This window comes from Oncorhynchus mykiss, chromosome 9 (assembly GCF_013265735.2).
Source record: "Oncorhynchus mykiss isolate Arlee chromosome 9, USDA_OmykA_1.1, whole genome shotgun sequence".
Taxonomy (NCBI): Eukaryota; Metazoa; Chordata; class Actinopteri; order Salmoniformes; family Salmonidae; genus Oncorhynchus; species Oncorhynchus mykiss.
Genome location: NC_048573.1, coordinates 68,961,097 through 68,978,008, shown reverse-complemented (window position 1 = coordinate 68,978,008; position 16,912 = coordinate 68,961,097). Strand labels below are relative to the sequence as shown.

General features: G+C 50.3%; 1 protein-coding gene across 3 annotated transcripts in view; it reads right to left on the bottom strand.

Annotated features, from left to right (window-relative positions):
• LOC110531258 (tensin-2) overlaps window positions 1-16,912 on the bottom strand; it is a 75,889-nt gene that overhangs the window by 15,064 nt on the left and 43,913 nt on the right. For all 3 annotated transcript variants that reach the window (XM_036988832.1, XM_036988833.1, XM_036988834.1), the window contains exons 4-11: window positions 5,136-5,173; window positions 4,416-4,458; window positions 4,268-4,317; window positions 2,164-2,347; window positions 1,337-1,387; window positions 1,120-1,242; window positions 759-823; window positions 429-512 (exon numbers count right to left, since the gene is read on the bottom strand). In XM_036988832.1, coding sequence (XP_036844727.1) covers window positions 429-512; window positions 759-823; window positions 1,120-1,242; window positions 1,337-1,387; window positions 2,164-2,347; window positions 4,268-4,317; window positions 4,416-4,458; window positions 5,136-5,173 — 638 coding nt within the window. The remainder of the gene's footprint in view (window positions 1-428; window positions 513-758; window positions 824-1,119; window positions 1,243-1,336; window positions 1,388-2,163; window positions 2,348-4,267; window positions 4,318-4,415; window positions 4,459-5,135; window positions 5,174-16,912) is intronic.

Here is a 16,912-nt window from a genome sequence, read left to right as displayed (position 1 = left end):
GGACCATTCTTGATACCCACAGGAAACTGTTGAGCATGAAAAATCCAGCTGCGTTGCAGTTGTTGACATAAACCGCTATGCCTGGCACCTACTACCATACCCCGTTCAAAGGCACTTAAGTGTTTTGTCTTGCCCATTCACCCCCTGAATGGCACAAATACACAGTCCGCGTCTTAACCTGTCTCCTCCCCTTCATTTACACTGATTGAAGTGGATTTAACATCAATAACGGATCATAGCTTTCAGCTGGATACACCTGGTCCGTCTATGTCATGGAAAGAGCACGTGTTCTTAATGTTTTGTATACTCAGTGTCTACCGGAGAGAAAGGGATGGGAAGGAAGAGGGAAGAGCGAGAGAGACATACAGACATTTACAGCACTTGTTGGTTAGTGATATAGACAACATGGACAACAAGACGGTGCTTACCTGTTTTGGGACGGTTGGAGGGAGGAAGATACCTTATCCTCGCAGAACTTCCTCATGGCCAGGGTGCTGAGGGCCTGGTCTGCCCTGCTCAAACACAAAAAAACACAGAATTAAAGCGACACACCGCACAACAAGAATACACACTTCACGTAGAGAATTATACAACATTTACATAACTTTCCCATAATGGACAAGACCAGGCTCTCTAAGAGCCAGAAGTACATGAATGCAGCTGGCTTGAGCCAAAGAACAAGCCAGTTTCCACTACTACAGCCCTAAACCATGCTCAGTGTGGAAACTGTGGCTTTGGATGCGGGACAGGACACTCACCCTGCAGAGATCTTGCTGTAGTGCATGTAGGCTGCAATAATCACTCCTGTTTTGCCCTTGTTGCCCTGAAGGAGAAAGATCAGTGCCAAAAGAACATGAAGTCCCAACGGTTTTTAGCCCCGGGCTTGAGGAACGGATTATTATTGTTTTAAAGACACGAATGTCACTACCCCTACAAGATCTCATAGCAATTTCAACATTTCACAGTGAAAAGATACAAAGATGACTTATTGCACTGATCAAAGAGCCTCTGTGAGTGAAATACGTGAGTCATCTATGTGAAGCCAGCAGCCCCTAAAAGCCCTTACAAACAACAAAACTACCCTTTAAAACCTAGTCAGAAGCAAGCCTGAACCCTGACCTTGCAGTGCAGGACCACCACATGCTGGGGGTCGGAGGTCAGCCACGTCTCCATGGCCTTACACATGGCACAGATCTTGTCCAGGGGAGGGGCATGGAAGTCAGGCCAGCCGAAGTCAAGGACCTGGACCACATGGGAAAATAGTGAGGAAAAGTACATTAATATACTTAGCCTTAGAAACTGATACAGTATTGATACAGAAAATAAAAAATGATACCTTTGGATTCATGCGGGTGATGTCATGGTGTCGTTCAGAGAGGTTGAAGAGCTGAAAGGAAAATGGATATTCAAATGAATGATGTGTGTTCAACCAGCCCAGCAAGCAGAGGCATCATGCCCATAGGGGGCACAGGAGCATGTGCCCCCTCAGATTTGTCTTTTAATTAAAAAATAATAATTTATTTTGTTGTTGTTGTTTCTCTGTAATACTACTAGCCACCTAGCCATTTTATTAAGTTGTCATTAGCTAACCCAGCTAGGATCCGAATCTCCCAACCTCATCTCCCAATTAGCTACCAAGAATCCATTTCAGGCTATCAATCAAGTTAGAGTAGCTAGCTTGTCTGCTGGCAAGGTTGGTAGACTTTAGAAAAGCAAGCAATTACTAAATGTACTGAATAAGACAAACATTTCTTTCAACCTTTTATCCAGATTTTAGCAGGGATGCAGAGAAGCATATTTAGTTTATTTAAAAAAATAACCAAGAGGATACAGACAGCTCAAGAGAGATGCTAAGCTTGATGTTTCTTTGGCATAGAATTAAACATTATGATTATGGCTTTAGATTGCAGGAAAAAGTTGTTTCAATTGTTTGAAAGATTCTCAAACTTTCGAAAAGGGGGTCCCAGCCCCCCGCCGGACCCCCCCCCCCCCCCCCCCCCCCCCCCCCCCCCATATGAAAGCTGAGTGTATGGCTATAGCATACCACTTAGAATACCACTTAGCATACCACTTAGAATGCATTCCTTCATATTAAGTGCTAGGTTGGTATTGTGGATATTGGAAGCCCATGTCTACATCAGCGGCAGAAAGTACTGTACTCACCAGGAACTTGTCCTGGTGCTTGGACCTGAGCATGGCGGTCACCTCCTTGAGGTTGAGACGGTAGCGCTGCTCGTCCAGCAGAGGGGGGAAGAACACAGAGATGATCCCCTCGGTGATGTAGGTCAGGTCAAAGTCATAATGACGCTCCATGACTCTCTCCATCACACGGTCCACACTGATACTCCTAATCAGGGAGATTGCTGGGATTTATGCTGTGGTCTATAGATGTATGTTCTGTTACTGTTTTGAGCTCTAAAACAACCCTGAAAACATACATTTTCAGTCTCCCTTATATTAATTAACCCAGCTTTCACCAAACTAGGGGTCGCGACTGATTTGAAGAATGGGGTCAAGAGAGAAACTCTGAAAAATATGTAATGCACCACAGAAAGACCTGGAGGTAGTGCAGTTGGAGAATGAGATGAGGTGGATAATGAGATGAGGTGGAGAATGAGATGAGGTGGAGAATGGCAGGAGGTGGAGAATGAGATGAGGTGGAGAATGAGATGAGGTGGAGCATGAGATGAGGTGAAGAATGACAGGAGGTGGAGAATGAGATGAGGTGGAGAATGAGATGAGGTGGAGAATGACAGGAGGTGGAGAATGAGAGGATGTGGAGAATGAGATGAGGTGGAGAATGACAGGAGGTGGAGAATGAGATGAGGTGGAGAATGAGATGAGGTGGAGAATGAGATGAGGTGGAGAATGAGAGGATGTGGAGAATGAGATGAGGTGGAGAATGACAGGAGGTGGAGAATGAGATGAGGTGGAGAATGAGATGAGGTGGAGAATGAGATGAGGTGGAGAATGACAGGATGTGGAGAATGAGATGAGGTGGAGAATGACAGGAGGTGGAGAATGAGAGGATGTGGAGAATGAGAGGGATAAAAGGAGGAGTGAGAACATAGAAACAGAGCGCGAGAGAGAGAGCAAGAGCGGGGAGAAGACAAATGAAGAGAATAAAAAGGAGTAGTAGTACATCCTCTTCCTCCTCATCATAATGCTAGAGCACATAATCATCTCCCTCCTCCTCATCCCCCTCCTCATCATAATGCTACAGTACATCCTCTTCCTCCTCATCATAATGCTACAGTACATAATCATCTCCCTCCTCCTCATCCCCCTCCTCATCATAATGCTACAGTACATCCTCTTCCTCCTCATCATAATGCTACAGTACATAATCATCTCCCTCCTCCTCATCCCCCTCCTCATCATAATGCTACAGTACATCCTCTTCCTCCTCATCATAATGCTACAGTATATAATCATCTCCCTCCTCCTCATCCCCCTCCTCATCATAATGCTACAGTACATCCTCTTCCTCCTCATCATACTGCTACAGTACATAATCATCCCCCTCCTCATCATAATGCTACAGTACATCATCATCTCCCTCCTCTTCCTCCTCATCATAATGCTACAGTACATCCTCTTCCTCCTCATCATAATGCTACAGTACATAATCATCTCCCTCCTCTTCCTCCTCATCCCCCTCCTCATCATAATGCTACAGTACATAATCATCTCCCTCCTCCTCATCCCCCTCCTCATCATAATGCTACAGTACATAATCATCTCCCTCCTCCTCATCCCCCTCCTCATCATAATGCTACAGTACATCATCATCTCCCTCCTCTTCCTCCTCATCATAATGCTACAGTACATCCTCTTCCTCCTCATCATAATGCTACAGTACATAATCATCTCCCTCCTCTTCCTCCTCCTCCTCATCCTGCTCCTCATCATAATGCTACAGTACATAATCATCTCCCTCCTCCTCCTCTCCTTCCTCCTCCTCATCCCCCTCCTCATCATAATGCTAGAGTACATCCTCCTCCTTATCCTCCCCCTGCTCCTCCCTCCCCCTCCTCCTCCTCTTCCCCCTCCTCATCACAATGCTCCAGTAGATTTTCCTCACCATCATCCTCCCCCTCCCCCTGCTCCTCCCTCCCCCTCCTCCTCCTCTTTCCCCTCCTCCACCTCTTCCCCCTCCTCATCATAATGCTCCATTAAATCCTCCTCCTCCTCCTCCCCCTCTTCCTCATCCTCCTGTACGAGGAAATTATGAATTGAAATAGGGTATGATAGAGAGCTGAGTTACCTGGAGAGGGTGTTCCTCTGTTTGTTGTAAGTCAAAGACCTTGTGGAGCCCTGAAGACAGAGAGAAATTAAATTACCACCATTTCTGACACCGATAAGAGAAACAGCATCAGCATTAATTTGTGGAGAGGAAGAAAGAACACTCTTACCAGGTGTTGGATGTGTCGGGATGGAGCAGTTCCTTTGCCCTGCGAGGACAGACAGACATACGGTAATGCAACAAGGAGAGACATACGGTAATGCAACAAGGACAGACATACGGTAATGCAACAAGGAGAGACATACGGTAATGTAACAAGGAGAGACATACAGTAATGCAACAAGGAGAGACATACGGTAATGCAACAAGGAGAGACTTACAGTAATGAGAGACAAACAGGCTTCTTTCCTGACGGCCCAACCTATACTACTTCCTGTTACAATCTACTTCTAGAAAACCCTCTCCTCATACAAGAACAAACCAAGCCCACTCTTCAAGCCAAGGAAAAGAGAAGCTTCTGCCATTTTCCAACAGCACTGCAGATTTAGGGATGGTCACAGCTGATTTATTTCAAACATAAATTGAAGGAATGAAGTGGACTATGAAAGAGTGAGAGAGAGCAAGAGAGACAGAGAGAGAGAGAGAGAGCAAGAGAGACAGAGAGAGACAGCGAGAGAGAGAGCAAGAGAGACAGAGAGCGACAGAGAGAGAGAGAGAGAGAGCAAGAGAGACAGAGAGAGAGAGAGAGAGAGCAAGAGAGACAGAGCGAGAGAGAGAGAGCAAGAGAGAGAGAGAGAGAGAGCGCAAGAGAGACAGAGAGAGAGAGAGAGAGAGAGAGAGAGAGAGAGAGAGAGAGAGACAGAGAGAGAGAGCGAGTGGTCAACTTACCAGATCAGACGGGAGAGCTGGGATGCAAGCTGTGGTCACCTGAAACATAACAACATACCATTTTTCCAACGAGAAACAATATTAAACCAAACACATAGTCAAACATAAACATAGCATTCTGAAGCTATCCGCTAAGTTTTGCTTTCTGCCGTCTGGTTTTTGTTGTTGTATTTCCCTCCAGGAAAGAGGGAAGGGAGTGGTGGGGCTGGCGAGGCCACCGGGGAAGATGGGCCGGGGGAAATGCTCCCTCACTCAGACGGACAGAGAGATAAGGAGAGAGAGAAAACACATCTAAAGCCAGATAAGAAAGCCCTGTCATCCAACGAAGATATGAATCCACCTGAACGTAGATTACAGTAGATATACCATGACCAGGGAAGTATGGTATGCAAGTCCCAACACTCTCAGAGGCGTTTGGTGGGACCGTCCGAGGCTGCTGCATTTATCTTGCTAATATATACTTCTCCTTGGTGTCACTCACACAATGGCACAGTTGTAGCCTGGGAGCATGTGCACATGATCAAAGTGCACTAACTAGGTCATACGCACACTGATTCACATAAACAGACAAAGGGCTACAAAGTACAAATTAAAACCATGCAGTAGAAACACACACACACACACACACACACACACACACACACACACACACACACACACACACACACACACACACACACACACACACACACACACCATTTCCCATGTGCAGTGGGCTCCAGATCTTGACCTCTGACCCAGGGAGGAAGTGGAAGCGCTGCAGCGGTGGTGGTGGTGGGGCTGAGGCAGGGTCGAAGACCACAGTCATGCTTTCGTAATGGCTGAGCTCACTGCCGGCCAGTGTGTCCCAGCGTTTCCACTCCCCAACCCTGTTACGCCTGTTTGTTTGGCCACAGGAAAGGGCAAGGGCTTGTACATCTCATTGTGTACAGAGGGAAGTGACAGAAGCCTTGGGTAGGGGTGTGTTTGAGTGTGTGGGCCAAATATAACTAGTGTTCTTGTGCGCATCTCTAAGAAAGTGTGTGGGCCTCAAACCTCTTCTTGTCATACAGATGCTAGAATAGGTCAGGGGTCAACAGACAATGTGCTAAAACGAGACACATGACTACATCAGAGAGCTTGTTTCAGTCAATTTCATGTAAACACCACTGCTATATTCTATAAATCTTCAAGAATTATAGCAGATCTTACCCAATGAGCAGAATTGGTTGAAAAACATATTTTCAACATGTTTTCAACCCCAAAATACCTATTTTCAACATCTTGTGCAATAGGGTATCCTGTGTCCTGGCTGCAAGATGGGCTTGGAAAACTGAGAACACGTAACTTGCGGGAACAAGAACCATGTCTAAAAGGATGCATGGTTCTGCTGCAGACATGAAACCAGTTTGAAAGAACAACATAGAATGACAACCAGACAGCACTCTAGTAAAATGTTCCACGCTCTTTCTCTCTCTCTCTCCAACTGTCCCTCTCCTCTATCTCAACCTTTTCTCTCCCACCACATCCTCTCTTTCTCTCTCTCTCTCCAACTGTCCCTCTCCTCTATCTCAACCTTTTCTCTCCCACCACATCCTCTCTTTCTCTCTCTCTCTCCAACTGTCCCTCTCCTCTATCTCAACCTTTTCTCTCCCACCACATCCTCTCTTTCTCTCTCTCTCTCCAACTGTCCCTCTCCTCTATCTCAACCTTTTCTCTCCCACCACATCCTCTCTTTCTCTCTCTCTCTCCAACTGTCCCTCTCCTCTATCTCAACCTTTTCTCTCCCACCACATCCTCACTTTCTCTCGTTCTCTTCCAAACTGGCTCTCTCTCCATCCCTCAAAAATTCTCTTTCCGCCTTTCTCTAATAATCCCTCTATCCCGCGTTCTCTCCCCCCCTCTCTCCCTGTCAATCTTTCCCTCTCTCTCGCAGCATCCCCCCCCTCTCTCCCAGTCTGCTGCCCTCCCCTCTCTTTCCCCTCTCTCTCCCTGTCAATCTTTCCCTCTCTCTCGCAGCATTCCCCCCCTCTCTCTCCCAGTCTGCTGCCCTCCCCTCTCTTTCCCCTCTCTCTCCCTGTCAATCTTTCCCTCTCTCTCGTAGCATTCCCCCCCCCTCTCTCTCCCAGTCTGCTGCCCTCCCCTCTCTTTCCCCTATCTCTCCCTCTCAATCTTTCCCTCTCTCTCGCAGCATCCCCCACCCCTCTCTCTCCCAGCCTGCTGCCCTCCCCTCTCTTTGCCCTCTCTCTCCCTGTCAATCTTTCCCTCTCTCTCGCAGCATCCCCCCCTCTCTCTCCCAGTCTGCTGCCCTCCCCTCTCTTTCCCCTCTCTCTCCCTGTCAATCTTTCCCTCTCTCTCCCAATCTGCTGCCCTCCCCTCTCTTTCCCCTCTCTCTCCCTGTCAATCTTTCCCTCTCTCTCCCAGTCTGCTGCCCTCCCCTCTCTTTCCCCTCTCTCTCCCTGTCAATCTTTCCCTCTCTCTCCCAGTCTGCTGCCCTCCCCTCTCTTTCCCCTCTCTCCCCCTGTCAATCTTTCCCTCTCTCTCGCAGCATCCCCCCTCCCCTCTCTCTCCCAGCCTGCTGCCCTCCCCTCTCAGAGTGAGCGATGGGGCCTGCAGCAGGGGAGCATTATGCCAAAAAACACACCAGATTCCATCTCTTTGGCCAACACTTACGAACACGCTTCCTGCAAGTGCTCTCCCCTCTCCCCTCTACCCTCTACCCTCTACCCTCTCCCTTACTCCCGCTCTCCTTCTGTGTACCTCTCCCTCCTCTCCCACTCTATCTTTTTCTTAACAGGCCCAGCTGGTAAGGCTCACAGTGCTAACCCCTCTCTCCCGCTCATAGATGGGCCACTGGTCCAACCAATGTTTTGATCCATCAAAGCCAGGAACCATGGCTAATGCACTCACTGTGAATGCATGTGCAGTTCTATGAGAGACTAGCTGGGGATGAGGTAACATTACTGGTATGTTATTAGAGTGTGTGAGTGTGTGAGTGAGTGAGTGAGTGAGTGAGTGAGTGAGTGAGTGAGTGAGTGAGTGAGTGAGTGAGTGAGGGAGTGGGTGGATAAGTGAGTGAGTGAGTGAGTGAGTGAGTGAGTGGGTGAGTGAGTGAGTGAGTGAGTGAGTGAGTGAGTGAGTGAGTGAGTGAGTGAGTGAGTGAGTGAGTGCCTCTCTATACCTTCCCCCCAAAGATTTTTACAACGGTGGGGAAGTGCCAAGATGGAGGCATGGTGGCTTCAAAACAGTGCCCCCTGTCAGTCATCTACTCTATATATAAATTATTGGTTGTAACACTGTTCTACATTGAGTCATAGAAGCTCATGACATATCAAAACAGACAGCGGCCTAATGGAGTGGTCCTTGAGAACCACATGGCAGGAATTTCACAACCAGATTCTGGTCGTCTCATCACCAGAGAAAATCACACAAAGAAATGGCACTAGTAAATTCCTATGATTTCATCGATGTGTTATGGACATATGTAAATATGATTATATTAGTACTGGAACCAATTGTTGTCTTCACATGGCATTTATTCACAACAATTACCATTTATGCTAATTACCCAACTGTAGGGGCCTATAAAATCAGTTTTTGGCCTAATTCCATATTTTTCCCTCGAAATTCTGTTTCTACGTTTTGTTTTTCCAGGTTTTCGCTCTACAAATCACACTTTTTTATATTAAAACAACAAGCCCACAACAATGCTTAAACCTTTGAGGTCTGGGAAAAATCTAGATGTTTACATTTTTGGGTGTTTTTTTTTAAACATTTTTTAAATTGAACCTTTATTTAACATTTATTGAACCTTTATTTGGGTGTGGATACCTTTTAATTCAAGTGTGCACCAGCAAGACACTTGTTTGGTTGGAGGTGTTTCTGTAGCTCACATGTGATTGCAGAGATTGATAAACAAAATGGCCGCTGGATTAATGCAATAAGATGCTAAGAATAATAATGATATCATTCTGCCAGGTAGGCATAGGCTACTTTGTAGTTGACATTTAAATGAGAAGGTTTTTTGTAAAGCCTATCCATCTACTAGAAGATGGTTCATTAGCATAATCGCTAACGGCTACACAAAGAGGTAGACAAATGATGGGCACACAGACATGGGCATTCCCACTTTGTCTCTTCAGAAAGTTGAATGAAAATATGAATCACTGATGCATTTTGTTCATGTATTATGATCATCTTGGGCAAATTAAGAAATGTTCTACTAAGTTCAATCAATTTTTTAATATTGTTGAATTCCGTTTTAATGTTTTGGATTCAGTGAGTCCGTCTGCGTTCTCCGCAACGTGGATTTTATAGGGCCCCACAACTGTTTTCACCATGAGACAGCCAATCAGAGGGCAGTGATGAAAGGGAAGCCAATCGGTATTGAGAGCTGATGCCAGATGACCTTGTGCTTTCATCACAGAGGGTCTCATCAGAGCATTGGGGGATGTTATAGTGCCCAACAGGCATGGGGATGGTTAGTGTCCCTTAGGCAGCTGTCCATTCTCATAGACTCTCCTGATAGAGAAGATGGTGGGGTGTGACTAAGGTCTAAGGTTCATGTCACATTGGAGGTACCTGACTGTATATCTCCAAGCTAGGCTTTTCTCTTCAAACACACCATCGCCAACCCCCTGTAAATCATTTTTAATAAGCTGGTATGAGCGATCTGAAGCAGACCTAATGAGCGTTTTGAAGTTGACCTAATGAACACTCTGAAGCAGACCTAATGAGCGTTTTAAAGCAGACCTAATGAACATTCTGAAACAGACCTAATGAACACTCTAAGCAGACCTAATGAACGTTCAGAAGCAGACCTAACGAACGTTCTGAAACAGACCTAATGAACACTCTAAGCAGACCTAATGAACGTTCAGAAGCAGACCTAATGAACATTCAGAAGCAGACCTAGTAATGTCCCTTAATCATTGGTTGGGCCCCTCAAAGGCCCGGGACCTGCTGTAAGGTATTATCTCTTTATCCATCTGGCTTACACTCTGTCCATAATATGTCTCCCGCTCCCTCTCTTTCTTCCTCTTTCTCTTCATGTCTCTCTCTCTCTCTCTCTCTCCAGCTCTCCTCCTGTCTCTCTCTGCCATCCCTCTCCCCATCCCTCCTTCCCTCCTTCCATCTTCCATTCACTCGCTCTTTCTCTCTCTCTCTCTCTCTCTCTCTCTCTCTCTCTCTCTCTCTCTCTCTCTCTCTCTCACTCCCTCCCTCTCTCTCTCTGTCCAAACACCTGAGGGTGGGTACAGGACAGAACAGCACATATAGGACAGAGGTCATGTGTCCCTCTGGTATCGGTAATTACTGTGTGTGACTCCCAGTCATGGAGACAGTGTTAACAGTGACCACAACAACCCCCTCCCCTCTCCCGCTTCCCCCCTCCCAGTCATGGAGCCAGTGTCAACAGTGACCACAACAACCCCCTCGTCTCCTCCCCTCTCCCCCTTCCCTCCTCCCAGTCATGGAGCCAGTGTTAACAGTGACCACAACAACCCCCTCGTCTCCTCCCCTCTCCCCCTTCCCTCCTCCCAGTCATGGAGCCAGTGTCAACAGTGACCACAACAACCCCCTCGTCTCCTCCCCTCTCCCCCTTCCCTCCTCCCAGTCAGTGTCAACAGTGTCAACAGTGACCACAACAACCCCCTCATCTCCTCCCCTCTCCCCCTTCCCTCCTCCAATCATGGAGCCAGTGTCAACAGTGACCACAACAACCCCCTCGTCTCCTCCCCTCTCCTCCTCCCCTCCTTCCTCCCAGTCATGGAGCCAGTGTTAACAGTGACCACAACAACCCCCTCGTCTCCTCCCCTCTCCTCCTCCCCTCCTTCCTCCCAGTCATGGAGCCAGTGTTAACAGTGACTACAACAACCCCCTCGTCTCCTCCCCTCTCCTCCTCCCCTCCTTCCTCCCAGTCATGGAGCCAGTGTTAACAGTGACCACAACAACCCCCTCGTCTCCTATCCTCTCCTCCACCCCTCCTTCCTCCCAGTCATGGAGCCAGTGTTAACAGTGACTACAACAACCCCCTCGTCTCCTCCCCTCTCCTCCACCCCTCCTTCCTCCCAGTCATGGAGCCAGTGTTAACAGTGACTACAACAACCCCCTCGTCTCCTATCCTCTCCTCCTCCCCTCCTTCCTCCCAGTCATGGAGCCAGTGTTAACAGTGACTACAACAACCCCCTCGTCTCCTATCCTCTCCTCCACCCCTCCTTCCTCCCAGTCATGGAGCCAGTGTTAACAGTGACTACAACAACCCCCTCGTCTCCTATCCTCTCCTCCACCCCTCCTTCCTCCCAGTCATGGAGCCAGTGTTAACAGTGACTACAACAACCCCCTCGTCTCCTCCCCTCTCCTCCTCCCCTCCTTCCTCCCAGTCATGGAGCCAGTGTTAACAGTGACTACAACAACCCCCTCGTCTCCTATCCTCTCCTCCACCCCTCCTTCCTCCCAGTCATGGAGCCAGTGTTAACAGTGACTACAACAACCCCCTCGTCTCCTATCCTCTCCTCCTCCCCTCCTTCCTCCCAGTCATGGAGCCAGTGTTAACAGTGACTACAACAACCCCCTCGTCTCCTATCCTCTCCTCCACCCCTCCTTCCTCCCAGTCATGGAGCCAGTGTTAACAGTGACTACAACAACCCCCTCGTCTCCTATCCTCTCCTCCACCCCTCCTTCCTCCCAGTCATGGAGCCAGTGTTAACAGTGACTACAACAACCCCCTCGTCTCCTATCCTCTCCTCCTCCCCTCCTTCCTCCCAGTCATGGAGCCAGTGTTAACAGTGACTACAACAACCCCCTCGTCTCCTATCCTCTCCTCCACCCCTCCTTCCTCCCAGTCATGGAGCCAGTGTTAACAGTGACTACAACAACCCCCTCGTCTCCTATCCTCTCCTCCACCCCTCCTTCCTCCCAGTCATGGAGCCAGTGTTAACAGTGACTACAACAACCCCCTCGTCTCCTCCCCTCTCCTCCTCCCCTCCTTCCTCCCAGTCATGGAGCCAGTGTTAACAGTGACTACAACAACCCCCTCGTCTCCTATCCTCTCCTCCACCCCTCCTTCCTCCCAGTCATGGAGCCAGTGTTAACAGTGACTACAACAACCCCCTCGTCTCCTATTCTCTCCTCCTCCCCTCCTTCCTCCCAGTCATGGAGCCAGTGTTAACAGTGACTACAACAACCCCCTCGTCTCCTATCCTCTCCTCCACCCCTCCTTCCTCCCAGTCATGGAGCCAGTGTTAACAGTGACTACAACAACCCCCTCGTCTCCTATCCTCTCCTCCACCCCTCCTTCCTCCCAGTCATGGAGCCAGTGTTAACAGTGACTACAACAACCCCCTCGTCTCCTCCCCTCTCCTCCACCCCTCCTTCCTCCCAGTCATGGAGCCAGTGTTAACAGTGACTACAACAACCCCCTCGTCTCCTATCCTCTCCTCCTCCCCTCCTTCCTCCCAGTCATGGAGCCAGTGTTAACAGTGACTACAACAACCCCCTCGTCTCCTATCCTCTCCTCCTCCCCTCCTTCCTCCCAGTCATGGAGCCAGTGTTAACAGTGACTACAACAACCCCCTCGTCTCCTATCCTCTCCTCCACCCCTCCTTCCTCCCAGTCATGGAGCCAGTGTTAACAGTGACTACAACAACCCCCTCGTCTCCTCCCCTCTCCTCCACCCCTCCTTCCTCCCAGTCATGGAGCCAGTGTTAACAGTGACTACAACAACCCCCTCGTCTCCTATCCTCTCCTCCTCCCCTCCTTCCTCCCAGTCATGGAGCCAGTGTTAACAGTGACTACAACAACCCCCTCGTCTCCTATCCTCTCCTCCTCCCCTCCTTCCTCCCAGTCATGGAGCCAGTGTTAACAGTGACTACAACAACCCCCTCGTCTCCTATCCTCTCCTCCACCCCTCCTTCCTCCCAGTCATGGAGCCAGTGTTAACAGTGACTACAACAACCCCCTCGTCTCCTATCCTCTCCTCCACCCCTCCTTCCTCCCAGTCATGGAGCCAGTGTTAACAGTGACTACAACAACCCCCTCGTCTCCTATCCTCTCCTCCACCCCTCCTTCCTCCCAGTCATGGAGCCAGTGTTAACAGTGACTACAACAACCCCCTCGTCTCCTATCCTCTCCTCCTCCCCTCCTTCCTCCCAGTCATGGAGCCAGTGTTAACAGTGACTACAACAACCCCCTCGTCTCCTATCCTCTCCTCCTCCCCTCCTTCCTCCCAGTCATGGAGCCAGTGTTAACAGTGACTACAACAACCCCCTCGTCTCCTATCCTCTCCTCCACCCCTCCTTCCTCCCAGTCATGGAGCCAGTGTTAACAGTGACTACAACAACCCCCTCGTCTCCTATCCTCTCCTCCTCCCCTCCTTCCTCCCAGTCATGGAGCCAGTGTTAACAGTGACTACAACAACCCCCTCGTCTCCTATCCTCTCCTCCACCCCTCCTTCCTCCCAGTCATGGAGCCAGTGTTAACAGTGACTACAACAACCCCCTCGTCTCCTATCCTCTCCTCCACCCCTCCTTCCTCCCAGTCATGGAGCCAGTGTTAACAGTGACTACAACAACCCCCTCGTCTCCTCCCCTCTCCTCCTCCCCTCCTTCCTCCCAGTCATGGAGCCAGTGTTAACAGTGACTACAACAACCCCCTCGTCTCCTATCCTCTCCTCCACCCCTCCTTCCTCCCAGTCATGGAGCCAGTGTTAACAGTGACTACAACAACCCCCTCGTCTCCTATCCTCTCCTCCACCCCTCCTTCCTCCCAGTCATGGAGCCAGTGTTAACAGTGACTACAACAACCCCCTCGTCTCCTCCCCTCTCCTCCACCCCTCCTTCCTCCCAGTCATGGAGCCAGTGTTAACAGTGACTACAACAACCCCCTCGTCTCCTATCCTCTCCTCCTCCCCTCCTTCCTCCCAGTCATGGAGCCAGTGTTAACAGTGACTACAACAACCCCCTCGTCTCCTATCCTCTCCTCCTCCCCTCCTTCCTCCCAGTCATGGAGCCAGTGTTAACAGTGACTACAACAACCCCCTCGTCTCCTATCCTCTCCTCCACCCCTCCTTCCTCCCAGTCATGGAGCCAGTGTTAACAGTGACTACAACAACCCCCTCGTCTCCTCCCCTCTCCTCCACCCCTCCTTCCTCCCAGTCATGGAGCCAGTGTTAACAGTGACTACAACAACCCCCTCGTCTCCTATCCTCTCCTCCTCCCCTCCTTCCTCCCAGTCATGGAGCCAGTGTTAACAGTGACTACAACAACCCCCTCGTCTCCTATCCTCTTCTCCTCCCCTCCTTCCTCCCAGTCATGGAGCCAGTGTTAACAGTGACTACAACAACCCCCTCGTCTCCTATCCTCTCCTCCACCCCTCCTTCCTCCCAGTCATGGAGCCAGTGTTAACAGTGACTACAACAACCCCCTCGTCTCCTATCCTCTCCTCCACCCCTCCTTCCTCCCAGTCATGGAGCCAGTGTTAACAGTGACTACAACAACCCCCTCGTCTCCTATCCTCTCCTCCACCCCTCCTTCCTCCCAGTCATGGAGCCAGTGTTAACAGTGACTACAACAACCCCCTCGTCTCCTATCCTCTCCTCCTCCCCTCCTTCCTCCCAGTCATGGAGCCAGTGTTAACAGTGACTACAACAACCCCCTCGTCTCCTATCCTCTCCTCCTCCCCTCCTTCCTCCCAGTCATGGAGCCAGTGTTAACAGTGACTACAACAACCCCCTCGTCTCCTATCCTCTCCTCCACCCCTCCTTCCTCCCAGTCATGGAGCCAGTGTTAACAGTGACTACAACAACCCCCTCGTCTCCTATCCTCTCCTCCTCCCCTCCTTCCTCCCAGTCATGGAGCCAGTGTTAACAGTGACTACAACAACCCCCTCGTCTCCTATCCTCTCCTCCACCCCTCCTTCCTCCCAGTCATGGAGCCAGTGTTAACAGTGACTACAACAACCCCCTCGTCTCCTATCCTCTCCTCCACCCCTCCTTCCTCCCAGTCATGGAGCCAGTGTTAACAGTGACTACAACAACCCCCTCGTCTCCTCCCCTCTCCTCCTCCCCTCCTTCCTCCCAGTCATGGAGCCAGTGTTAACAGTGACTACAACAACCCCCTCGTCTCCTATCCTCTCCTCCACCCCTCCTTCCTCCCAGTCATGGAGCCAGTGTTAACAGTGACTACAACAACCCCCTCGTCTCCTATCCTCTCCTCCTCCCCTCCTTCCTCCCAGTCATGGAGCCAGTGTTAACAGTGACTACAACAACCCCCTCGTCTCCTATCCTCTCCTCCACCCCTCCTTCCTCCCAGTCATGGAGCCAGTGTTAACAGTGACTACAACAACCCCCTCGTCTCCTATCCTCTCCTCCACCCCTCCTTCCTCCCAGTCATGGAGCCAGTGTTAACAGTGACTACAACAACCCCCTCGTCTCCTATCCTCTCCTCCTCCCCTCCTTCCTCCCAGTCATGGAGCCAGTGTTAACAGTGACTACAACAACCCCCTCGTCTCCTATCCTCTCCTCCTCCCCTCCTTCCTCCCAGTCATGGAGCCAGTGTTAACAGTGACTACAACAACCCCCTCGTCTCCTATCCTCTCCTCCACCCCTCCTTCCTCCCAGTCATGGAGCCAGTGTTAACAGTGACTACAACAACCCCCTCGTCTCCTATCCTCTCCTCCTCCCCTCCTTCCTCCCAGTCATGGAGCCAGTGTTAACAGTGACTACAACAACCCCCTCGTCTCCTATCCTCTCCTCCACCCCTCCTTCCTCCCAGTCATGGAGCCAGTGTTAACAGTGACTACAACAACCCCCTCGTCTCCTATCCTCTCCTCCACCCCTCCTTCCTCCCAGTCATGGAGCCAGTGTTAACAGTGACTACAACAACCCCCTCGTCTCCTCCCCTCTCCTCCTCCCCTCCTTCCTCCCAGTCATGGAGCCAGTGTTAACAGTGACTACAACAACCCCCTCGTCTCCTATCCTCTCCTCCACCCCTCCTTCCTCCCAGTCATGGAGCCAGTGTTAACAGTGACTACAACAACCCCCTCGTCTCCTATCCTCTCCTCCACCCCTCCTTCCTCCCAGTCATGGAGCCAGTGTTAACAGTGACTACAACAACCCCCTCGTCTCCTCCCCTCTCCTCCACCCCTCCTTCCTCCCAGTCATGGAGCCAGTGTTAACAGTGACTACAACAACCCCCTCGTCTCCTATCCTCTCCTCCTCCCCTCCTTCCTCCCAGTCATGGAGCCAGTGTTAACAGTGACTACAACAACCCCCTCGTCTCCTATCCTCTCCTCCACCCCTCCTTCCTCCCAGTCATGGAGCCAGTGTTAACAGTGACTACAACAACCCCCTCGTCTCCTCCCCTCTCCTCCACCCCTCCTTCCTCCCAGTCATGGAGCCAGTGTTAACAGTGACTACAACAACCCCCTCGTCTCCTATCCTCTCCTCCTCCCCTCCTTCCTCCCAGTCATGGAGCCAGTGTTAACAGTGACTACAACAACCCCCTCGTCTCCTATCCTCTCCTCCTCCCCTCCTTCCTCCCAGTCATGGAGCCAGTGTTAACAGTGACTACAACAACCCCCTCGTCTCCTATCCTCTCCTCCACCCCTCCTTCCTCCCAGTCATGGAGCCAGTGTTAACAGTGACTACAACAACCCCCTCGTCTCCTATCCTCTCCTCCACCCCTCCTTCCTCCCAGTCATGGAGCCAGTGTTAACAGTGACTACAACAACCCCCTCGTCTCCTATCCTCTCCTCCACCCCTCCTTCCTCCCAGTCATGGAGCCAGTGTTAACAGTGACTACA